The 23100-nt window shown below is 64.6% G+C and overlaps 1 protein-coding gene across 1 annotated transcript in view; it reads left to right on the top strand.

Moving 5' to 3' along the window:
* Window positions 1-21055, top strand: part of COL20A1 (collagen type XX alpha 1 chain) — a 29546-nt gene extending 8491 nt beyond the window's left edge. The window contains exons 6-37 of the mRNA XM_032604542.1: window positions 2456-2599; window positions 2773-2916; window positions 4252-4410; window positions 4748-4867; window positions 5438-5602; window positions 6253-6417; window positions 6599-6768; window positions 6996-7125; window positions 7814-7959; window positions 8051-8174; window positions 8335-8474; window positions 8938-9067; window positions 9261-9403; window positions 9555-9691; window positions 10013-10145; window positions 10342-10471; window positions 11511-11546; window positions 12173-12311; window positions 13537-13679; window positions 13841-13950; window positions 14394-14552; window positions 14643-14720; window positions 15252-15338; window positions 16015-16068; window positions 17997-18050; window positions 18176-18229; window positions 18527-18580; window positions 19401-19472; window positions 19884-19919; window positions 20025-20073; window positions 20280-20426; window positions 20760-21055. Coding sequence (XP_032460433.1) covers window positions 2456-2599; window positions 2773-2916; window positions 4252-4410; window positions 4748-4867; window positions 5438-5602; window positions 6253-6417; window positions 6599-6768; window positions 6996-7125; window positions 7814-7959; window positions 8051-8174; window positions 8335-8474; window positions 8938-9067; window positions 9261-9403; window positions 9555-9691; window positions 10013-10145; window positions 10342-10471; window positions 11511-11546; window positions 12173-12311; window positions 13537-13679; window positions 13841-13950; window positions 14394-14552; window positions 14643-14720; window positions 15252-15338; window positions 16015-16068; window positions 17997-18050; window positions 18176-18229; window positions 18527-18580; window positions 19401-19472; window positions 19884-19919; window positions 20025-20073; window positions 20280-20426; window positions 20760-21055 — 3848 coding nt within the window. The remainder of the gene's footprint in view (window positions 1-2455; window positions 2600-2772; window positions 2917-4251; window positions 4411-4747; window positions 4868-5437; window positions 5603-6252; window positions 6418-6598; window positions 6769-6995; window positions 7126-7813; window positions 7960-8050; window positions 8175-8334; window positions 8475-8937; window positions 9068-9260; window positions 9404-9554; window positions 9692-10012; window positions 10146-10341; window positions 10472-11510; window positions 11547-12172; window positions 12312-13536; window positions 13680-13840; window positions 13951-14393; window positions 14553-14642; window positions 14721-15251; window positions 15339-16014; window positions 16069-17996; window positions 18051-18175; window positions 18230-18526; window positions 18581-19400; window positions 19473-19883; window positions 19920-20024; window positions 20074-20279; window positions 20427-20759) is intronic.
* The last annotated feature ends 2045 nt before the right edge of the window (window positions 21056-23100 follow it).

Raw genomic sequence — 23100 nt, 5'->3', positions numbered from 1 at the left:
GTGTTTACCCTTTTGTTGTTCTCTTTTCCTTCCAGCATGTCTGGGGTTATTTTTCTCCTGCCTGAAAATGTTTCCTTTAGTAAGGGTCTGCTGGTTACACATTCTTGTGTTTTGGGGGGTTTTGTTTGTTTGTCTGAAAATGTCTTTATTCCGCCTTCATTCTTGAGGGATATTATTGCTGGGTATAGAATTTCAAGTTGGAACTTTCCTTCAGCACTTTGAAGACTCCTTTGAACGTCTCTTGGTTCCTGTTGTTTTTCTTGAGAATTCAGTTATCAACCTGGTTGCTGTCGTAACGTCTTTTTCTTTTTCCCTGGCTGCTTTTGAGACTTTTTCCTCTGTTTGGATTCTCAGCACATTTAATCTGATGTTCGTGGGTGTGGGTCTCTTTTCTCCTGCTTCAGATTCACAGGACTTCTCAAATCGGTGTCTACTGTTTTACAGTTCTTTAGCTGTATCTCCTCAAACATTGCTTGTGCCCCATTCTCTCTCTGTATCTATGCCTTTTACTCTTTCTTCTATATTTTCAATCCCTTTATCTCTCCATGCTTAACTTGGTGTTTTTTATTCTGACTGATCTTCCACCATTTATCTCTTCATTTGTGTGTAACAAGCTGTTAGGTCATTCTTTGAATTTCTAACATCATGTTTTGTGTTTTTCTCTTTCTTTTTTAAATTAAATTTATTTATTTACTTATTCTTGGCTGCTTAGGACTTCGTTGCTGCGCACGGGCTTTCTCTAGTTGCGGCCAGCGGGGGCTACGCTTCGTTGTGGTGCGTGGGCTTCTCACTGCGGTGTCTTCTCTTGTTGCAGAGCACGGGCTCTAGGTGCACGGGCTTCAGTAGTTGTGGCACGCGGGTTCAGTAGTTGTGGCTCATGGGCTCTAGAGTACAGACTCAGTAGTTGTGGCACACAGGCTTAGTTGCTCTGTGGCATGTGGCATCTTCCCAGACCAGGACTCGAACCCGTGTCCTCTGTGTTGGCAGATGGATTCTTAACCACTGCGCCACCAGGGAAGTCCCTGTGTTTTTCCATTCTAGAATTTCCATTTGGAAATTTCCGTTTGGTTTTTGCATTCAAGAATTCATTTTTTTATGGTTCGATATCTGAATTCATAGGCTCGTCTTTTAAAATTTCAAACTACTTAGCATAGTTATTTTAAAGTCTCATGATTCCATTATCTGGGAAATCTGTGGCTCTCTTTCTGTTGTCTAATGTTTCTCTTAACATTCAATCACATTGCCTTGCTCCTTCACATATCCGGTTATTTTTTACTGCATACCAGACATTGTGACAACTTATAGAAATAATTTATGGCCTTAGATAACATTGACTTCCTTCAGAAACAATTTATGTTTGTTTCTGACAGACAGTGATGTGAACTAGCAGTTTTGGGTCATCTTCACTCCGTTTTAGAAGTTAAGATTATTTGAAGTTGGGCTTCAGTCCTTTCAAGAGCCAGTCTGACCTCATTAACCCTTGCTCCTGGGTGGAGCTCTTCAGTGTCTCAACCCAAAGAATTGGCGGCGGGGGGGGCACGTGCCAAGGACTCACTTCCTCAAAGGGCCTGCGTGTACATCCCTCCCCTGTGCAGGCAGGCCCAGGAACCCAACAGACCTGGGTTTAATTCCTTGTTCTACCATTGAGTAACTGTGTGACTCGGTTTTCCCACCTACAAAATGGGGGAACGGTTTTGTGAAAATTACACAGCTCGAGTCATATGAAGCACCAACACCCTCGCCCTCCCGGCCTGTCCCACCTCCCCACGTGGGGCTGGACCCAGGCTGGGGGCCGTCCGCCCCGCAAGACAATGGACTATGGGGCGGGCGTGCAGGTCCTTCCTGTTATCCCCTTCCTAGCACCTGAGACCCGAGAACCGCTAGGTGCTTCCTGACCTCTGACTGCAGTCTCTCCAGTCGGTTCCACGACTGCCTCCCCAGAGAGCGTGGCAGTGTCCCCTGACTCACAGAGTCACGTTGGGACATGTTTGCAGATTTGCTGTTGTGTGCCGTCCAGCCCCCTGCACACGGGCAGGTGGGGCCTTTCTCTGTGTGCAGCCCCCGTCTTCACATGTTCACGCTGTCCCCAGGGCTGTTGTGCTGGGCATCTGGAGGGTTTATGGGTCCTCCCTCTGGGGAGGATAAGTCCTCCTGGGGAAGCTTTGTAAAGGCATATTATTTTGCTGTCGCAGAGATACATTCTTTCTCCATTTGTTACCCAGGAGGTCCTGGAGAGGGCAACAAAGACCTCTCCCCTTTTCCCCTCCCCCGCCCCAAGGGGAGGAGCTGGGGGAGGGGGAAGAGGAGGCGCCTGGAGAATTTTGCCACTCCCTGACATACCTACAGGCACACGCAGGACAGAGTGGGCGGAGCACACCTGCACGCACAGGTGCACAGATGCGCGCGCACAGCATCCACCTGGGCGGGCTCGACAGGTCTCCCCACCCCCACCCAGGGGACCTGGAGCAGGAGGTGATGCTGACTACCAAGACCCCCAAGGCCACGGTGGGGGGCCTGAGCCCCTCCAAAGGGTACACCTTGCAGATCTTCGAGCTCACGGGCTCAGGGAATGTCCTGCTGGCTCAGAGGGAGTTTGTGAGTAAGTCCCTCCGGGGGTGCATGTGTGCAGAGGAGGCTGGAGCTGAGCCCTGGCAGCCCCTCGACTGGGAGCCCCAGGGAGCCTGGACGAACCGTCGCGGGGAGGGTTGTGTGCAGCCCCAGGCCTCTCTTCCCTCCCTGGTGGTCCTGACAGCCCCTTGCATCTCTCTGCAGTCAAAGATTTGAAGAGTAGCTCTGCTAGCAGGAGCAGCCGGAGGCCACTGGGGGCAGCCCTGCAGCCCAGCCCCTCCCACGAGGGGAGCCCAGACCTCGATCCCCCAGTGGCCTTGGCCCCAAGCCAAGACCTGCCCACGCCTGGTGGGTCCAAGCCGGGGGACGGTAAGTGCCTGGGACGAGGAGCTGTCCTGAGCTTCCCGCGGATCCTCTCCATGCGGCCAGGACGTGCTTCCTCCATCTGACCTCACACTCCCCAGCTTCACTCAGGCTTGGCTGCCGCGCTCCTCGGTTCACTAAACCCACCGGGGCAGGTCATCTGCTTGGGGCGTCTTTGGGGCCCCAGTGCCTGGTCCCACCACCCTGACCCCTCTCAGGAGTCCTCCAGCCTGAGTGTGGCTGGGGAGAGGTGACACAGCTGTGCCCCCCCCAGGAGTACCTGGTGAGGAACAGCCCCCACCCAGGGGCCCTGAGGGGGAGGCCCCTGCCCAGCGCACCCCAGACCTGGAAGGGCACAGCCACGCCAGGGCCTCGGCTGGAGGGAGAGAGAAGCCAGGTAAGACGGCCAGGGTGCCAGCCTCCGCAGGCTAGCGGGATGGGACCACAGCGCCGCACTTCCCTCGAGGCCCTGCAGGCAGGGCTGTGCCTCCCCCATCAGACCTGAGATGTCTCTGATTTTGTTTCTCCCATCAGACTTGGAATGGAAGAAAGTACCTCCTTCCTTAGCCTCACGTGGGGTCCTGGGGTCCGGGCCGCCTGCTGTCTCCCAGTGGACTTGAGGCCAGGGCCTGCCTCCCCCACTGGGGGGGGCGTCTCACCACACCTACCCTGCCCGGGAGCCTCAGGTGGGGTCTGGCCCTGGCTCTGGGGCTTGGCCTGGGGGCACTGTCTGTGCAAAACTCAGGGAGCCCCAGATCAAGGGGTGTGGCTTTGTCTCCAAAGAGCTCTTGGGTCCTTTGGACAAGCCCCCTCACCAAACGGTGAGGCCTCAGCCCAGAGCTGGCAGGATGGGCAGCTGCCTGGAGCTGTCCGTGGTGCTGACGCAGCGACCCCGGTTGGCACCCCGTCGGGCAGTCTCTGCCCGCTGGGCCCGGGTGTCGTGTCGGCCAGATGAGGAAGGTGGAACCCCCCTACCCCTGCCATAGACAATCGCACAGTGACCAGCACCGCCAAGGCTGATGGAGGGCAGAGGCGCCAGAGCGGCTGGATGTCCTGTGAACCCTCTCTGGGGGGGCTCGGAGGCCCTGGGATGATGGGCTGAGTTCAAGTGCAGTTTTCTAAGTCTGGGGAGACCCTAGTGCCTGTCCCCCAACACCCAGCTGCCCACCTCACTTGAGGCCGGAGTCCTGTGGCTCCTTACCCTCTACCTGCCCCAGGGAAGGAGATGCTGGGGCCGCAGCCCGCCTCCGGGGCGGATCAGGGTCCTGCGGCAGCAGCGGGTCTCGCCCAGCACCTCGCCTCCCTCCCCGCCTTCCCCAGCCGGACCCCAGTTCCGCTGCACGTCCCCCACACCCGTGGATATGATCTTCCTGGTGGATGGATCCTGGAGTATTGGTCACAGTCACTTCCAGCAGGTCAAAGACTTCCTGGCCAGCATCATTGAGCCCTTTGAAATCGGGCCAGACAAAGTCCAAGTAGGTAGGTCCCAGCCCTGCCCTGCGCCCCACCCGGGGTGGTCCTCACAATTCCTGCCAGCCCCGAGCACAGGCGATGCTTGGAAAAGGGAGTGAGAATTGGGGAAGGAGACACGCAGCCTCTGGGAACTAAGGCTAAGTTCCCACCTGGACAGGCAGGGGTGGGGTCCCGACCTGCACTGGAGGGACAGCTGGCTCCTGGGGGGACATTGTGTGGAAAGCGAGGCTTTGCAGATGTGCCTCCCTGGTGACCCAGGCGAGGCTGTGTGTGTCCTGCCCGCCTGCTGTGTGCCCACCCCTCCCAGCCTGACTCAGTACAGCGGGGACCCCTCCCCTTCCAGGCCTGACTCAGTACAGCGGGGATCCCCAGACCGAGTGGGACCTGAATGCCTTTGGCACCAAGGAGGAGGTGCTGGCCGCCGTGCGTGGCCTCCAGTACAGAGGGGGAAACACGTTCACAGGTCTGCCTGGCCCCAGCCCCACCCTCGGGGTCTATTCAGGTCTTGTCCTGAGGTCGGCTGCCCTCGCACCTTCCCAGATTTGGAAACGTGTGTTCTGAACCACGCCTGAGAGCTGTGTATTCACGCCTTTGCAAAGGACAAGTCCACCTCGTTCATCCATGGTGAACGTGGTGTGCTGGGCAGTCCTGCTGAAACCAGGAGACTCCTCTGGTCGGTAGAGGCCCCTGGGAGGGCCCACCAGTCGCTTGGGGGGGCCCTGCCAGCAGCAGCCCCCCTCAGGGGGTCTCGCCCTGGCAGACCCCTCCCCCCACCGCAGGTCCCCTCCCTGTTTCCCGTCCTGGGGCCTCACTGCTCTTGAGAAGGCAGCAGGGTGTGGGGCGCCGGCCCCTGAGTCTCTGGGTGCCTTTGAGGGAAGGAGAGGGGGCATCGCTGCTCTCCGGGCCCCCGCAGCCTGAAGGGGCCAGGACCGGCCTGGTGGGCAAAGCGGGGGGCCAGCGGCTGGTGGAGCCATCGCGAGTGGGCAGGGAGGGTGCTTGGAGCTGCCAGCACTTTCTTCTCACTGCACCCAAGGCCTGGCCCTGACCCACGTGCTGGAACAGAACCTGAAGCCCGTGGCGGGTCTCCGTCCGGAGGCGGCCAAGCTGGTGATTCTGGTGACGGACGGCAAGTCCCAGGACGACGCCCGCACTGCTGGCCATGTGCTCAAGGATCTGGGCGTCGACGTCTTTGCCGTGGGTGAGCAGACCCCGGGCTCTCACGGGGAGTTTTCACAGCAGGTGGCTCCCACACCCCCCCACCGCCCCCCGGGCTGCAGGTCTTGTGGCCTCTGAGCCCCAGCCCGCTGTCTGCGAATGGGGAGGACAAGTCCCTGCCCCAAGGCAGCCGCGTGAGTCGGCGTGGACGGCAAGGCCGCTCTCTAATGAAGTGTCTGTAGACGTCTCCGTGCCCCCTCCTGTCTGCACGGGCCCTGTGCGTGGCCCGGAGGCCTTGCTCTGCGCCCTTGACTGGCCAGTCATTGACTCTGTTCCTTGGGAAGGAGACTCCAGACTTGGGGGCAGGGATTCCCGGAAGCAGAGACCGGCCTCGGTGCCTGACCCCAGCCCCCGGGTGTGCAGGACGCCGAGGAAAGCACACTGGCCTCCCTCCTGGCCCCAAACCCCACAGAGAGCCAGGCAGGCATGGCACAGCCTGAGAGGGACCTCCGGGTGTCTAGCCCCACCTTCACACCAGCCCGTCTCTCGCGGGGGCCCGGCCAGGTGACCCCGTTCTGGGGCCTGTGGAGTCTTGGGTCTGTGGCGTGGGAAGGAGCCTCTGCCGGCTGGGTGCCTCGCAGGGGCGCAGTGGTCCTGGCTCACAACGGACAGCTCGCCCCCACCCCGCGGCAGGCGTGAAGAACGCCGATGATGCCGAGCTGAGGCTCCTGGCGTCCCAGCCTCTGGACATCACCGTGCACAGCGTGCAGGACTTCCGCCAGCTCGGCTCGCTGGCCGGCCTGCTCAGCCGCCTCGTCTGCCAGAAGGTGCAGGGCAGGCGCCTGCGCAGCGGCCCAGGTGAGCCAGCAGGGGTGGCACGAGGGCAGGGTCGCCCATGCTTGGCCGCAGCCCCACCAGGCCCCGCCCACGCGGTTCTCAGGGCTCTGAGGATACCTGGGGGAGCATTGTCCTTCCGGGAAGCGGCCCCCAGGGGCGCAGGCAGAGCCACTGTCGCCAGCTGCCCCCTCCCATCCCACAGTTACACCGGCCGCAGCCGCTCCGGCCCTGGACCCCCTTTCCGCTCCCACCGGCCTGGTCCTGACCCGGGTGACCTCCTCCAGCATCCACCTGTCCTGGACCCCAGCCCCGCGGCCACCCCTCAAGTACCTGATCGTGTTGCGGCCTTCTAAGGGCGGCGCCCCCAGGGAGGTGAGAGGGCCCCCCCTCACGCAGGCAGGGCTGGAGTCGGGCCCACAGGTGGAGGAAGAAGGGTGGCAGGGGCGGGGGGCTACCAAACCGCAGCCCCTTGCCCCCGCAGATGGCCCAGACCTGGCCAGGGACGCAGCCACGCAGGGAGCGAGGGCTAACCCAGCCCTCCCCAGCCCACGCCCCCGCCCCCACCCCGCCCACTCTGTCACTGGCGGCTTCTGTTCCAGGTGGTGGTGGAGGCGCCCGCCTCGTCGGCAGAGCTGCACAACCTGACCTCCAGCACGGAGTACCTGGTCTCCGTGCTCCCCGTCTACGAGGCCGGCGTCGGTGAGGGCCTGCAGGGCCCGGTGACCACAGGTGGGCGAGGGGGGACTTGCCTGCAGCCTCCCCTCGGAGCCTGGCACTGGAGCAGTCTTAACCCGGGTGGGGCACACCCCCAGCCTGTGACCGAGGCCAAGTCACTGGGCCTCTGACCCTGTGTCCTCTTCTGAGCACAGAGATGTCGTTTGTGTCATCAGCCCGGGCGTGGCTGGGACCCAGTACTGCTGCTGCCTGCACTCTTGGTGGGGCTCCTGCCCCGTCCAGCCCGCAGGCCGCCAGGGCCTGCGTGAGCCACCCGCCGGCAGCTTTATTGGGATACACCTACGACCCTCCCATCTACAGTGTACAAGTCGGGGGTTTCCGTTTGTCCCAGCATCGCGCACCCACACCTTAGCAGTCACCCCCAGTCCTCCCCTTCCCCACGGCCCCTGCCCACCCCGATCTGCTTTCTGTCTCTGGGGTTTGCCATTCCTGGACCCTCCTTATAAATGGGACCACACAGCATGTGGCCTTAAGTGAAACCAGGGTTGCCCAGGGGGAGCCGGGACAGGGACTTCAGTTGTCTGTGCCCCCCCACCCGCATTGGTCTCCCCCTCTCTGTGTGTCCATCAAGACACACCTGGCCTGCACTGCCTGAGACCCTTTGTCCCGCTGGTTTATGGGGCTGAATTCTGCCTGTGCTGTGTTTCTAAAGCCCCTCCACGCCCGCCCCCGTCTCCCCCAGCGCCCCTGCCCCCACCCCAGGTGCTGACCCTGGCCGCAGTGATGCCCAGAGCCATCCACCTCACCTGGCAGCCCTCGGCAGGGGCCACCCAGTACCTGGTGCAGTGCTCGCCCACCTCCCCCAAGGGCAAGGAGGAGGGGAGAGAGGTGCGGGGCAGAGGGGGAGGGGAGGCGGGGGAGCCAGTCTGGGCCGGCGGGCGGGGGCGCGCAGGCAGGGGCCAGCGTGAGCCTCCCGCAGGTGCGGGTGGGGCAGCCGGAGGCGCTGCTGGATGGGCTGGCCCCAGGCAGGGACTACGAGGTGTGGGTGCGGAGCCTGCGAGGGGCAGAGACCAGCGAGGCCCAGAGCATCCGCGCCAGGACCCGTGAGTGCCCCGCCCGCAGACTGCTGCCCACTCTGGCTCCCCGCAACCTTCCACGGGTGGGGGACCCCGACCCCATCCGGTAGCCCCATCAGACCTGGCCATCGCCCGCCATTCCCCCGTACGTGTGGGGCGGTCCCTGAGGCCTTGGTGTGCCCTGCAGCCGCCCTGGCCCCCCCCAGACACCTGAGCTTCTCGGACGTGAGCCATGACTCAGCCCGAGTGTCCTGGGAGGGCACCGCGAGGCCCGTGCGCCTGTTCAGGGTCAGCTACGTCTCGAGCAAGGGCGGCCACTCGGGACAGGTGAGGCCAGCCCCTGCCCGGGGCCGATGTCCTGGGCTGTCCAGCGGCATGAGTTGTCCATGGGGACCCAGTGCCCTCCGCCTCCCCCACTGGGCACCCTGCATTCAGGGTCGGTGGGTGTGGCCAGGTCTCCCCAGGCACAGCCTCAGCCGGTACAGGGGAAGTGGAGGGCACCTGACACCACCTGGGCCCTTGTGGGCCCCTGGGGGCGGCAGACGTGGAACAAAGAACCGCACACGAGAGCCCTCGTGCGTGTGGGCGGGGGGTGCGTGGCGTCATGAGAGGTGAAAACACTGGCTTGCTGGGCGGGCTGGTGGGCAAGACCCCACCCCGGTGCCGTGGATCCTACGCCCCCTCCCCGTCTCCCCAGTCTGGGGGTGGTCACGGGGCAGGCCTGGGTCTCCCTCTGGCGGGCGCTGCCCCCTCCGCAGCTGCCCATGTCCCCACCCCCACCTGCCTGCAGACGGAGGCTCCTGGGAGCGCCACCTCGGTCACTCTGGGCCCCCTCTCGTCCTTCACCGTCTACACGGTCCGCGTCACCTGCCTCTACCCTGGGGGCAGCTCCTCCACACTCACTGGCCGCCTGACCACACGTGAGTGCCCCCGGCTGCTTCCCTCTGCGCCCCTGGACACTTAAGATCAGCATAGCTGCTCGGTGTCTGCTCTGTGCAGCGCCAAGCCAGGTGAGGGCGGGTACCTGGGCAGGTGCGACAGTGGGCCCTGCGGGCACTGTGCGTGAAGACTGGGGGCCCCTCTGCCACCCCAGCCTCAGTCTCCCTCTTCCAGGGAAAGTCCCCAGCCCGAGCCAGCTGTCGGTGATAGAGCTGCCTGGGGACGAAGTCCAGCTGGAGTGGGCGGCCGCAGCGGCGTCCGGCGTGCTTGTCTACCAGATCACGTGGACGCCCCTGGGAGAGGGGAAGGCCCATAAGGTGTGGGGGGAGAAGACCTTCCCCACCCCAGCTCCCAGGGTTCAGACCCCCATGCTGCACCCTGGGGACATCGGCCTGCATGTGGCCCCGGCCGGGCCCCAACGTGTGGACACAACTCCATGGCTGGACACGCGGTCCCTCCTCTCCGCAGATCTCCGTCCCGGGGAACCTGGGCACGGCCGTCCTGCCCGGCCTGGGGAGGCACTCGGAGTATGAGATCACCATCCTGGCCTACTACAGGGATGGGGCCCACAGTGACCCCGTGTCCCTCCGCTACACCCCCCGTAGGTGAACCCCTGCTCTGCCCCAGACCCCTCGATCTGTGGGCCCCCGACAGGCAGTCCCCCGAGTCCCTGACCCTGCAGCTGGACCACTTGGGTCCTGAGCCGTCCAGGCAGGCATCCCTGGGATGGCCGAGGGTCCAAGTCACCTGGAGTGACACAGTGCCCAAGACGGTCCTGGAGCTGGCCTGGTGACCCTGTCTTGGCCGAGGCCACTGGGCAGCGTGGCGGGGCCGTGGAGTGGGAGGGTGGCGGACGTGGTGCAGAGCGGGGGACGTGCTGCCATCTGAGCCCCCCCCGCCCCTTGCTCCCCCGCAGTCAGCTGGAGCCCACCCTCCAACCTGGCCCTGGCCTCAGAGTCTCCCGACAGCCTGCGGGTCAGCTGGACGCCCCCGAGTGGCCGTGTCCTCCACTACCAGCTCTCCTATGCACTGGCCTCAGGCTCGGGACCCGAGAAGTCGGTGGGTCTCCCTGGAGCCGGGAAGCCATCGTCCCTCGTGGGCCCCTGGGTCCTGGGCCTTGGGGGAGACAACGTCCCACCCTGCCTGTTAAGGGGGCCACTCTTCCATGGCAGGACCCACAGGGAGCTGAGACGCCCAAATGAGCAAAGACGCTCAGGTGACCATCTCCCCCACCCCCCCCCCCCCCCCCCCCCAGATCTCCATTCCAGGACCCAGAAGCCATGTGACTCTCCCTGAACTGCTGGCGGCCACCAAGTACCGGGTCCTAGTCTCAGCCGTCTACGGAGCAGGGAAGAGTGTGGCAGTGTCTGCCACGGGCCGGACGGGTGAGTGGGCACTAAGACCCCAGGCCCCAGCAGACCCCAGCCGGACCTAGGACCCTGGCAGGTCCCCGGGAGCCAGGATGTGTGGGCCCTGTCACTCCCGGAGGCACCCTGCACTGCAGACCTTAGCGGAAGGAGATCCGGTCTTCACGCAAGACCTTCCTCGGTGTAGAATGCCAACCGGGACCCCAAGGGTTAAGGCCACTGCAGTCCAGCTGAACGCGTGCAGGCTGACGCGGAGGGGATCACGGCTGTGGCCCGGCCTGCAGGTGCCCAAGGCTGGGGAGCGGCCGGTGTTCTCCTGCATCTGCGTCTGGGAGGCGCAGGGCAGACGTCCAGCCTGCAGGAGCAGGAAGCCGGACACAGACCACAGACGGGGCGGCTGCAGCGGAGCCCAGGGCCCATGCCGGGCTGGCCCCACCCTCGGGGTATCGGTTGTCCCTGGGGCCCCACCACCTGCAGGCCAGGACCCGGCTGAGAGGAGTCTTTTGTTTTGTTTTGCTGCTTTTCTTGGGCAATCAGACGCTCGGAGTAGAAGGCCCTCAGAGGCCAGTTAGCCGACCGCCCCAGCTTCCCTCTGTGTCCCCTCCGTGGGGTTGCCTGGTTTTGGCTTGAATACCTCTGGGACGAGGGCCTCACTACCTGAGGCTCAGCACCCTTCCTATTTTTTGAGGGGGGAGCCGCTTCCCGCCCTGAGGGTCCTAGTTTCTGCACGCACTCGCCTGTGAGCAATCCTGAGCGCCCACGTAGAGCTTGGCAGTGGGGCAGGCCTGCAGAGCTGGGTCCCGGGATGGCGGTGCCCCGGGCACGTCCTCACACCCAGGCATCTCCCTGGCCCTGCCGCCTGGGGCGCATCTCCTCTTGGGTGCAGCCCCCAGTGGCAGCACCCAGCCGGATGCTGTCTTCCTGGGGGTGGAACCTGAGGCGGCAGGACACTGTCCCTGTCCCATCCCCGTCCCTGAGGTATGGGGACCACAGGGCATGGTGTCCGGCCACAAGGGGCCCCTCCCCACTGACCCTGACCTCTGTCACCTCTCAGCAGCCTGCCCGGCCCTCCACCCGGATGGCTCCCTCCCAGGTAGGTCCCCCCACCCTGTGTGGCGGCTGCTTCCCACCAGCCCCTTGCCGCCCCTGCTCTGGGTCCTTGTTGGGGGTGTGGCCTGGGACTGGGGTCAGGCAATGCTGGAGGCCCGGGTCCTGCGTGGCCTCCGTGAGCCTCTGCTGACCAGGAACGGGGCGGGCGAGGGGCTGAGACAGGGTCCCTGGCATCACATCTTTACTGCTGTGGGTCTGAGACAGCCAGAGGGAAGGCTGACACGTGGGCCCCCGTGGTCAGGGAGATCTGCCAGGTCGGGGCGGTGGGGTCAGGCTGCAGGCGGGGGCCCAGCTTGGGGCAGGGTCTCCCGCGGGATGTCCAGCAAGCTGCTCAGCCCCAGCTGCAGGGCCGGCGAGTGGGGATGGGGGTGGGATGGGCGGGGGTCCGGGCACTGAGGGCCGCCGGGAGGCGGGGGCTGCGGGCAACAGAAGGGGCAGGACGGTGCTGCTCGTGTGTCCTCCCCAGGTCAGGATGGAGGGAGAGGGGGAGGAGCAGGCCCCCGAAGGCCTGCGTCTCCCTCGCTGCCTCTGCTGCCTCCTCTCACCTGACACCTGCCCCCCACCTCCCCTCCCGTCTCTGCTTGTCCCTCGCGCCCCACCCCTCCCCAGGCTTTGACCTGATGGCAGCCTTCGGGCTGGTGGAGAAGGAATACGCCTCCATCCGTGGCGTGGCCATGGAGCCCTCGGCCTTTGGCCCCATCAGGACCTTCACGCTCTTCAAGGATGCTCAGCTGACCCGCCGGGCCAGGTCGGGGCGGTGTGGGCCTGGGAGCAGGAGGCCACCCTGCGGGGGTTGTGGGGGGTGGGCGTCCCCCAGGCCCAGCGGCTGCACCCCAGAGCCAGCCAGGGAGACTCCCGGAGGGGACGTGGGCTCCGGGAATCCGAGTTCCACAGATTAATAAATCTCTTGTGGGCCGAATGAGGCCACGGTTGGGGGGGGGCTCCTTCTCCCCATGTGGCCCAGGGATTGACCAAACTTGCAGACTTCTGGGCGGGGGCCACCAAATTTGTCTCCCTGAGAACTGCCTCCTTTGTGCTTTAATTTGATTCTGCAAATATCCGGGGTCTGTAAGAAACCACTGCTTTGTGACTCACCACGATCAAGGCTTGTGATGACCTCCGAGGTCTAATAGTCGCCCCACTTCGTATATGGAGGTGTCTTTAATCACTCATTGGAAATTCCACACGCACAGCATAATTTTTCTTAAGTTAAAATGTTTTACATTGCAAAGGTAAATCACGTACTTTATAATAGAGATTTGAGAAATACAAAATGCAACCCTGGGGCTGCTAAGAGTGGAAGGGGCTCCTCCCTGGGTCAGGAAGTCTCCCCAGGAGGTGGCAGAGGGTAGGAGAGAATGGGAGAGGGGAGGGCGCTCAGGAAAAGGAGGAGACCGTGCCAAGGCCCTGGGGTCGCCTTGCTTAAAGAATTGCAGCCGTGAGGCTGGGCTGTGTCTTCCAGGCCCTTGGTTATCCCAAGAGCAAAGGAAGGGCAAATAGGGAGGCTGCAGGCCATTAGGAGCGATTTTATTGGGTGACTCAAGACCCTGTTCCCTGCCCCTCCCCACCGCTGAGCACCAGGGTGGGCACGGCACCAGCACAGACCCCAGCTGCCCACCAGTCTGAGCAGCTCCCAAGGGCAGAGCTGTCTCTGGACTCGTGGGCTCCTGGCCCAGGAGACAGGCTCAGAGACTTTTCTGGGACCCCTCGACCTGCACCCTCCCCACCCACGCAGAGACCCTGAAGAACGATCACCGTGGACACTGGCCGTGGTCCCTGCTGGGCCTTGGGGGAGCTGTTCCCGTTGAAACCTGACAGGCCCAGGCCGGGAGTCCTGCCCCTCACACTCCCCGCGTTACTCACGGGGAAGCCTAGGCAGGAGAGGCCCAGCCTGGCCCCGAGGACCCCACTCTGCGGTCCCGGGGGTCCGGCCTCCTCTCAGGCCTGCGGTCACCCCTGCTGTGTGCCCACAGCGACATCCACCTGGCCACCCTCCCCACGGAACACACAGTCGTCTTCCTCCTGCGCCTGCTCCCCGAGACGCCCCGCGAGGTCTTCGCGCTGTGGCAGGTGGCGGCCGAAGACTTCCAGCCCGTCCTGGGGGTCCTGCTGGACGGTCAGTTGGAGGGGAGCGGTGGGCCCCGGTCACTCCTCGAAGGCAGGGGCCACTGGTGCAGCACGGCCTCTGAGGCTTTGCACGCCCATCGCGGCCCCACTCCAGTGCGTCCTCCCGCCTTTCGCCTGGGGGTCTCACGTGCTCCCTGCCCCGCCCCCCAGCCAGCAGAAAATCGCTGACCTACTTCCGCCGTGACCCCAGCGCCACCCTGCAGGAGGCCACCTTCGACCTGCCCGAAGTGAGGAGGATATTCTTTGGGAGCTTCCACAAGGTCCTGGAAGGTCCTGGAAGGACCAGCGCGTGTGCCTCCCTGCCTAAGACACTCCTGGCTCCCAAGTTCTGGGGCAGACCCCCCATGGGGCTCCGCAGGACACAGGCTGCCCACCCCCGTCACCGTGGCTCCCCCTCTGCTCCTGTGGTCCCCTCCACCCTGGACGTCCTTACCTTAATTTGGGTCAGAGAGCATCCAGCCCTTTCTCCTGCGTCCCACAAGTCCCTGGGAGGGGCTGTGCGGGATGTCATTTGGTCCATTTCACAGGAGGGAAACTGAGGCCCCGCGAGGGGGGTCTCACAAGACTTGGGGTGGAGTCAGGATCCTGACCCCAGGCCCCAGGGGATGGTCACCTGCCCCTCCCTGCTCTGGCCCTGGCCTGTGGGCGTGGAAGGGAGCCCTTCTTGGCCCGGGGCCGCAGGAGACCTCCTGGTGTCTCCCAGGTGCACATAGCCGTGGGCCGCTCCAAGGTCAGGCTCTACGTGGACTGCCGGAAGGTGGCTGAGAAGCCCACTGGGGAGGCCGGCAGCCTGCCCACCACCGGCTTCGTCACACTGGGGAGACTGGCCAAGGCCCGGGGCCCCCGGAGCAGCTCAGCCTCGGTGAGCCAGACAACCCGGGGCTGGCGGACCCCCTCCCGCCCCCTGACCCAGCTGCACCTGGCCGACCCTGCCCTTCCCCCGCACCTGCAGTTCCAGCTCCAGATGCTACAGATTGTGTGCAGTGACTCCTGGGCAGAGGAGGACAGGTGCTGCGAGCTCCCGGCTTCGGTAGGCGGGCAAGTGCCCACTGAGGGCAAAAGATTCTGGGGGTAGACTGGCCATCCAGGTCATTGCCGCTCCAGGAGAAATCCAGACAGCCTTCCTGGAGGAGGTGGCCCCCCGGGGCTAGAGCCGGAGCTCCGGGCGACTGGATGTGTGTCCTGGAGGCCCTGAGGCAAGGCAGGCTGGAGCAGGCCTGGAAGCTCCCAGCCCCAGGGGTGGCTGCTTCCACATACTCAGGGCCACTGCCCTTTTCTGTGGGCACAGTTGTGGGCAGGGGTCCTTACCGACTCCCCTGGGTGCCCACACCGGGCTTGGCCATGCTGGTGGCCTGCAAGGGACTCCCTTGTGTCAGGGGGCTTGTGTCAGGCAGCTTGGGGGGTGGGCACCCAGGACCAGGTCCTCCCCCTCCCCCCCAGCCTCCCAGGGGTGGGTTTGGAGGCTCCCTGGACCCTGGTGTCCGTGGATACCCTGAGCTCTAGGGTCGAACAAGAACTGAGGAAAGGGTCCATTTAATGATGGGGGTCTCCTTTCTCCCAGAAGGATGGAGAGACCTGCCCTGCCTTCCCTTCTGCCTGTGCATGTTCCTCGCAGACCCCTGGGCCCCCGGGCCCCCAAGGACCTCCTGTGAGTCCAGCAGCTCCTCCTGGCATATCTTGACGCCAGCGGTGATGAGGGTGGCCCCCGCATGCCCCAGCAGCCGTCCCTAGGCCCACCACCCAGATGGGATAGACTTCATGAGTGTCCTGCCCGCCTCTTCCACCCCCCGGCCCACGAGTCCCCTCCTGCAAGCCCCTTCCTCCCGATGGCCACCCTCTCCCGAGCAGGCCCCTCTCTGGTGTCGAAATCAAACGTCCCCACTGGGGTGGGGGTCTGGGCCCAGCAGTCTGCAGCACTGCGCTGGTCCCTGGCCACAAGTCGCAGCCACGCAGGCAGCCTCTGTCCTGGGCGCTCTGGGCTGTAGGGTAGCCCTGAGGGGCCTTTCCCCAGGCCTCCAAGGAGGCGGCTCCAGTCCTGGGCCCCGCTGTGGGGCAGGTCCAGACCCTCTGGCCACCCTGAGGCTCCAGGACCCGTTCTAGCTGGTGGTCCACAGACCTCACCAGGGAGGGGCCAGGGCTGGAACCCAGGCCCGCCTGAGCCCATGAACGTGGTAACCAGTTGGCTGTGGGAGGGCGGGGTGGGCCAGGACGCCCTCGCCCCCGGAGCCCCTTCTTCTTCTCCCCCTAGAGGTGGGGACTGGAGTCCAGGGCTGCTGGGGAGGCCAGCGTGCAGCCCGGCCTCAGCCTCGCTTGTGTTTCTGCAGGGCCACCCTGGGAGGGACGGAGCCCCAGGAGAGCAGGGCTTCCCAGGGCCCAGGGTGAGTTGTGAGGCGTCCTGGCGGGGGGTTGCAGGACTGAGCCCCCCGCAGCCCAACCCCAGGCGGGAGCGGGGCCCCCCAACCGGGCTACGGTGCCCTCCCCACGGGGCCCCAGCCTAGGGACTGCGTGACGGGCAGTCTTGGGCATCTGGCCAGGACGTGTGTCCTCTGCCCTCAAGTGTGTTTCTCTCCCCAGTGGCTCCACCGGCTTTGAAAGTTGCTGGTGTTTTCTTGTTGGACGCGTGGCCTCCAGCCCCCGCTCCGCTGGGTTACCTCTTCTTCTTCACTCGTGGGGCTCTAGGTTTAATGGAAACACCTGTGCCCTGAGTTGTGACTAGTTTACCCTGTCGTTGTCTTTTGACCTGGCCTACCGTACGTGTCTCCAGGCAGATTTTAGGATTGCCTTTGTCTAGTGGACCGCATGGGTCTGTCTCTACGGCTCCTGCCTTCCCCACCGTGTTTCAAGGCTTTCCTCAGTCTGAGAGGGCCCACCTGCTCCTGGTCCCTTCTGGTGCTTCTAGCACCTTCTGACACACAACGTGCTTCCTCCTGCCTCCCCAGACCAATGCCCCGTCCGTCCTCCCAGTGTTGGGTAGCCACAGCCCCCGCCAACTTCAAATGCAGCCTAATCACATCACGAGTTTCCACGGACTCCAGAGTCCAAACGGCCGCCTCAGACGCGGATCCTGGTGTCCAGCTCCGCCTTCAGCTTCCCCAAATCCTCTGTCCTCTCTGTGTACGATTTTTGTGCCCCATTTATTACTCAGTTAGCTTATTTGCGATCGTTTTTTATTTTCAGATGGTTTTCTTGGAATTTCCTGGTTTAAATTTACATCACCTGTGAAACATCACTTCACTGACTCTGATTTTTATTACACTCGTTTCTTTTTCTTTTTCTCGTTTATTTGTCTGGTGTGGTGACACTCCAGAGTTTGTCAGAGAGCCGCGGTGATAGAAGACGTCCTCATCTTGACTTCTCAGAAATGCTTCTGGTGTTAGCCGGTCGAGTGTGGGGCTGGCCGGGGAGCTGAGACACATACGTTTTGCCACGTTGATAGTCAAATCCTACCCTTATTTTATTAGGAGATTCTAAAAATCAAGAGTGGGCGTTAAATAAGATTTAGTGCCTCGTCAGCTGCTGTGGACGCAAACAAATCATTTTTTTTCCTGAAGCTATTAGTTTGGCGAATGATTTAATCTCTCCCACGTTCTGAACCGCGCCTGCTCCCGTTAAAGGCCGGCTTGGTCACCGAGCGCTCGCGCCCATTTAATGGGCTGCAGGCTTCTGTGCGCTCAGGTTTTATTTAGGAGTTTCGCGTTGATATTCACAAATGGGAATGCCTGTGGTTTGCTTTAGAGTTTGGTGCATTGATATGCGTGACTCACATGATTATTTGAAAGCAGTCTTTTTGTTTTTCAACTGCAAATCAAGCAGTTTAAATGGCGTTAGTGTCATCTGTCCCTTAGAGGTTTGGTAGAATGTTCTGGTGTCTGGGGATCAGGGCTCTGTGCTGGCCCGTCCAGAGTCGGCCCAGCTCCTGGCTATACAGTGGGGTCATAGCAGGACCCCTCCCTCCCAGAGTGCTCTGCGAGGGTGAAGATGCCTGTGACGGGCCTGGGTCTGGAGACCATGGGCCGGCAGGAGGGCAGGATCGAAGGAGGGGCAGCAGGACGGGCCACGCGTCTTCTCAGCCCCACCACACACCCCCGTGTCTCTAGGGAGAGCCCGGGCCACCTGGACAGATGGGACCCGAGGGTCCTGGAGGTCAGCAGGGGTCACCAGGCACCCAGGGCCAAACCATCCAGGGACCTGTGGTAGGTGTTGCCTACCCCCCAGCACCCACCCCCAGCCCCTCTACCCTCGCCCTCCCTCCCATCCCCCCGCCCCTCTCCCCTCACCCTCCCACCCATCCATCTTCCCCATCCAGGGTCCACCAGGGGTCAAAGGAGAGAAGGGGGACCATGGACGCCCCGGCTTGCAGGTAGTGGGTCAGACCACACTCGGAGCACCAGTGCTGTGTGCTCGGGACGGAGGTCTGGGGACAGGGCCTCCCCCTCCGGGTCGGACCTCGGCCCAGCCTGGCTGGCTGCCTCTGCTCTATTCCAGGGCCACCCCGGCCTCCAGGGCACCCCTGGGAAGGTTGGCGTCCAGGGACCAAAGGTGGGAGAGGAGCCTGGCCGGGAGGGTCTGGAGATGGAGACTGTGGTGGGGCTTCCTTCTCTGCCCCACACCCACCTCCCCCCCTATCCTGCCCCCACCGGGGCCTGGCTGGTGGGAGGGGAGTGTCAGCCCACACAGACTGGGGCATGAGTGGTCACCGCCCGGGGCGGGGGCAGGCCCTGGGATGGACCAGCCTCAGCCCGGCACAAGCACGTACCCCCGACAGTGGTGGGTTTTGGGGGTCACTGTGGGAGGGGCACCTGCCTCTGCCCCGCCCACCCCTTCCTTTGCCCTCAGGGAATGAGAGGCCTGGAGGGGACTGCTGGCCTGCCCGGACCCCCTGGCCCTAGGGTGCGTATCGCCTCCTCCGTGAGCCCCCAGCACCACTCACCCCACCGGCCCTCCCCAGGTTTCTTGGGGCTGAGCTGAACAGTGACCGGGGAGGCCTCTCGGCCCCAGGCTGGGGCCTTGTCAGCGGCGGCGCTGGGCTCGTGACAGTCCTTATCCCAGGAGCGCAGCAGCCGCGCCCCCCCCCCCGCCCCCCCGCACCGGGCAGGTTGGTAGGAAACGCCGCCACTCCACACGGCAGGAAGGTGCCTGGGCTCCCGGGTGGGCCTGGCTGCGGCACGTGGTCGGGCCCCCCTTCTCCCTCTCTGCCTCCAGAAAACCTCACCTCGGCGGCCCAGGCCGCCCTGCTGGAGGGCTGGGGGCACGGGCCGTTCACTCGGAAGCGCCTTCCCTCCCAGCCTGGTGTTCCTGGAGGTCAGAGCGGAGCTCAGGGGCTGGGATCTACTCTGAGTTGGGGGTCCGGGGCCGGCAGCCCAGGCCCGGCCAGGATCTCCCGGGGGTCGGCCTCGCTGGGTTCCTGGAAGGCCGAACTGCCCCTCCTGCAAGAAGCCCCCGCGGGGGGGCCCGTCCTGCGGTCACACCCGGACTACTGGGACGCGGGCGGACACGTATTAGTGCAGAACTAGTGACAACGGACAGGGCGTGCGGGGGGGCTGCCTGGGCGCGGGGTGGGTAGGAGGCACAGCCTGCAGGAGGCTGGGGACAAGCTAAGGGTTCCCCTTATAGCTTGTCTTAGCTTTGCTCTTGGTCCAGAGCAGGTGGGACCGAAGGGAGGGGCCCCCGCACCGGAGCTGCAGCCAAACCGGAACCCTCGCCTTTGCAGGGCTTCCAGGGCACGGCGGGGGCCAGAGGCAGCAGCGGGGAGCGAGGACCCCCGGGGGCTGTGGGGCCCACGGTAAGCCCCTCCCTACCCAGCCCACCCACCCGACAGCAAGAGGGGGGTCACATGTGTGCAGACTTGTCCCCGCTGACCGCTCGGGGTGTCCTGCGAGCGGCACGTTTGTAGAGCGAGGCCGGCACAAAGCTCGCAGGGGAGAGAGCCCAGGCTGCCCCCTGCCCGGCCCAACACAGACAAGGTGGGGGGCAGGTGAGAGGACGTGGGCTCTGGGGGCCGGGGAGGGGCAGACCTGGGCCTGCAGGCTGGGTGGGGCCCGGGGGGCAGGGAAGCTCCCTCTCGCAGCGGGAGAGGTGGGTCCTCTGTCCTCTGGGGACTCCTGGGATGAGTCCCGCACGAAGCCTTCGGTTGGGGGGCGCGGCGGGCGGGCGGCCACGGGGTCCAGATGCTTCTCCTTTTCTTCCCACTCAGGGGCTGCCGGGGCCCAAGGGGGAGCGAGGAGAGAAGGTGAGTGTGGGGAGTCTGGGGTCTGGGCCGTCCCTGGGGAAGCACAGGGAGGCACTGACTCGGGCAGCTCGATCCGCTGGCCACGTGGTCCGTCCTCCCTTCCAGGGCGAGCCACAGTCCTTGGCCACCATCTACCAGCTCGTGGGCCAGGCCTGCGAGTCCGCCATCCAGAGTGAGTGGCCCAGCCTCCCGTGGGGACCCCAGAGCCTCTGCCTTCACCCAGGAGGGAAGGGACGCCCAGCGCCCGGTCGTTAGCGAACCCAGCCTTCCGGCGTTCTCCTGGGCCACGTGCCTCGGACCAAGGCAGGGAGCGAGGGAAGGTCTCCCTGCCCCGCCCCCTCTGACCGTCCTCCCCCGCAGCGCACCTGCTGAAGCTCCACGCCTGCACCCACGAGAGCACCCGGCCCCCCATGCCCATCTTGGAGGCCCCCAGGGCCTTCGGCACGCGCAGAGAGGCCCGGCTTCCTGGAGAAGGGGGGCACGGTGGCCCCCGCCCAGAGGACAGAGGTATTGGCCCCCGTGGGGAAGGGTCTCCCCCAGTCCTGGGGCTGGTGGCTGTGTGTGGCCCTCCTCCCCCAGGTGACGACGGGTGGGGAGACAGGCCCCCTGAACCCACACAGAACTGGGGCTGCCTGGCTGCCTGGGGCCCTCGAAACAGCCCCTTCCCCAACCTCCCAGCAAGCCTGAGCTTAGGGCCTCCTCCCCAGCCTCTGGTCCCCTCCCTCCCGTCCCTGATCCGTCCCCCTCTCCTTGGCTGCCGCAGCGGGAGGCTTGGTCCAGTGACCTTGTTGTAAAGAGCCCGCCCATCTGACTGGGGCTGCGGTGCCGTTCACGGCCCAGATGCTGATGCTGAGATGGACGGAGAAGTTGATGAGGGGAGACGGAGCTTGTGGCCTCGATGCGGGGGAAGGAGACGGGGGGGCGTGGGAGGTGGCGGCTGGGACGACAGTTCTGCGCCGAGGGCGGGGGTGGACGGGGATGGGCGGCGAAGGGACCCCTCCCCGACCGCACCCACCACAGTCCCCCAGACATTGTCGCTGCCGTGTGTGCCCCCCGTTCGTACCTGCCGTCCAAAGCTGGCAGGCGCTGTCATGACGCCCACCCCAGCCCCCTCCCCCGTCCCCACCACGCACTAAACCCCGGCCTCTGAGACAGTGATCAGTGCCTGTTTGAGGTCAGGGACCCTCGACCCTAAGCTTTCAGCCTCAGCCTGAAGGCTGGACCCGCTGCCCCCAGGACCCACCTTCCCCAGGTCAGCATAGGTCCCTCAAGAAGGGAAAGCACTGCCGCCTGCACCCCTTGGTCTGGCACATCCCTCCTTCCCCTCCGCTGGGCCTGGAGCCCTCAGTCGGACAGGCAGCCCTGGGCCGCAGTGGGGAGCGGTGGGGGGGTGGGGGCAGCGGGAAAGTCATGCAGGTGCCAGAGAAGCAACTGGGGTGGGCGCAGTGGGGCGTGCGGGGGCCTCAGGGAAGCCGGCAGGACTGAGGGGGATGCGGGAGACCGAAGCTGGCCCAGTGGGAACCCAGGGAGGCCCTGAGGGGGGTCAGCACCACAGTGGGCACCCAGCCAGGCTGGCTGGCCGGGGCAGGGGCCCAGGGGGCAGCGTCCTGAGGGGCGGGTCTGTGCAGAGGACTCACGGTCCAGCCGGGACCCGGGGGCCTGGTCCACGCAGCCGCGCAGGCCGGGCATTGCTTTCTGACGGCTGTCAGCTGTCCGCCGCCTCCCCCAGACCTGACCACCCTTTCCTCCTGCCAGGACGGTCCCCCTGCTGCCCCGAGTGAGCCCGAACGTCCCCCCACCGGATCCCAGACACCGAGCGCAGCTGGAGAAGAGGGTCTGGAGGCAGAAGGAGGGGAGGCAGAGGCCGGGCCCGGGAACCGTTCCTCCGTGCACTTCCTGTTCAGATAAACCACGTGTACTTGTCAAGGAGGTTGCTGCTCATTGGCGGGGCCCCACGTCCGCCCCGTCAGGTGGAGTCCCAGATTCCCCACCCCCGTCTCTCGGAGAGGAGCCGCCATCCATCCTCGGCCTCAAGGACCCCCCCACCGTAGTCTCCCTGTTAACCCTGGGGCTTGCCCCCGCTTCCTGTGAGGCCACTGCAGCCCCCAGGCTCCAGTGCCCCGGTGGCCCCGGCCGGCCCCTCCAGAGCTCAGGCCCCGCTTGGGGGTCTCGGCCTCGGCCACACTCTGAGTCCGCAGGGTGGGGGTGGGCTTGGAGAACACTGGCGTGACTGCCCTGGGCCTAGCCAGGGGCTCCCTGCCTCCCTAGTAGCACCCCCTCCTCTAGAGTCGTAAAGTCTGGCTCAGCCCCCATGTGCTCAGGCCTCGTGGGACCCCAACCCGCCGGCCCCTCACCTCGTCACTGCCCGGCACGCCTCCCCCTCCCTGTGACCAGCCTGGACGCCACCGTCTGTGCAGTGCCTGTTCCCCCCCGCTCCCCATCCACCTGGGAGGCTCGCCAGCCAGCCGTGGGCCCTGGGGCCAAGCAGTTCCCTGAACACCGGGCCGAACCGGGGGTGGGGCCAGTGAAGGCTCCGAGGTGACACTGGGGCAGAGATAAGACAGAGTGGGAGGAGGAGACCGTGGAACGTTCCGGGCAGCCTGGGGCTGGGCCTGGCTGCGCCTGACCCAGAAATGGCAGGAGGACAGAGCAAGCTGAGCACAGGCCAGGGAGGGGTCAACCCGGGGAGCGGGAAGCGGGGCAGGGGCTGCGGGCAGGGGTTTGGGTTTTGTCCTCAGAGCGACTGGAAGCCCCGCGTTCTGAGCGGGGGCTGCTGTGACCTGGCGTCTGTGCGAACGACCTGTAGGTGAGAACGCAGGTGGCCAGGTGGGGGGGATGCCCACTGGCACGGAGGTGACCGGACTGGGGAGGTGATGGCTTGGAAGGGGTGGGCGGGGGCTGAGCCCTGGGCGAGGTGGGGTCCAGGGGCCCAAGAGCAGCCAGGTGGTGGGGGGAGGGGCTGGGTGGGTTGGCGAGAGTGGGGTTCACGGGGGCAGAGTGTGGGTGCTGCCATCTCAGAGCGGCAGTGAAACAGACTGGGCTCGTCACAGGACTGAGTCCCTCGTGTCTCCAAGGCCGGGCGGGGAGGGCCGGGGGCAGCAGCAGGAGGGGGTGGAAGCTGCCAGAGACCACCTGTCAGGATGCGGCTGGCAAGCGGCAGAGAAGGCTCTAGAGCCGGGGA

The sequence above is a fragment of the Phocoena sinus genome, chromosome 15, assembly GCF_008692025.1.
Source record: "Phocoena sinus isolate mPhoSin1 chromosome 15, mPhoSin1.pri, whole genome shotgun sequence".
NCBI classification, from domain to species: Eukaryota; Metazoa; Chordata; class Mammalia; order Artiodactyla; family Phocoenidae; genus Phocoena; species Phocoena sinus.
Note: the sequence above shows the minus strand (reverse complement) of the source record. Positions and strands in the feature narration are given on the sequence as shown.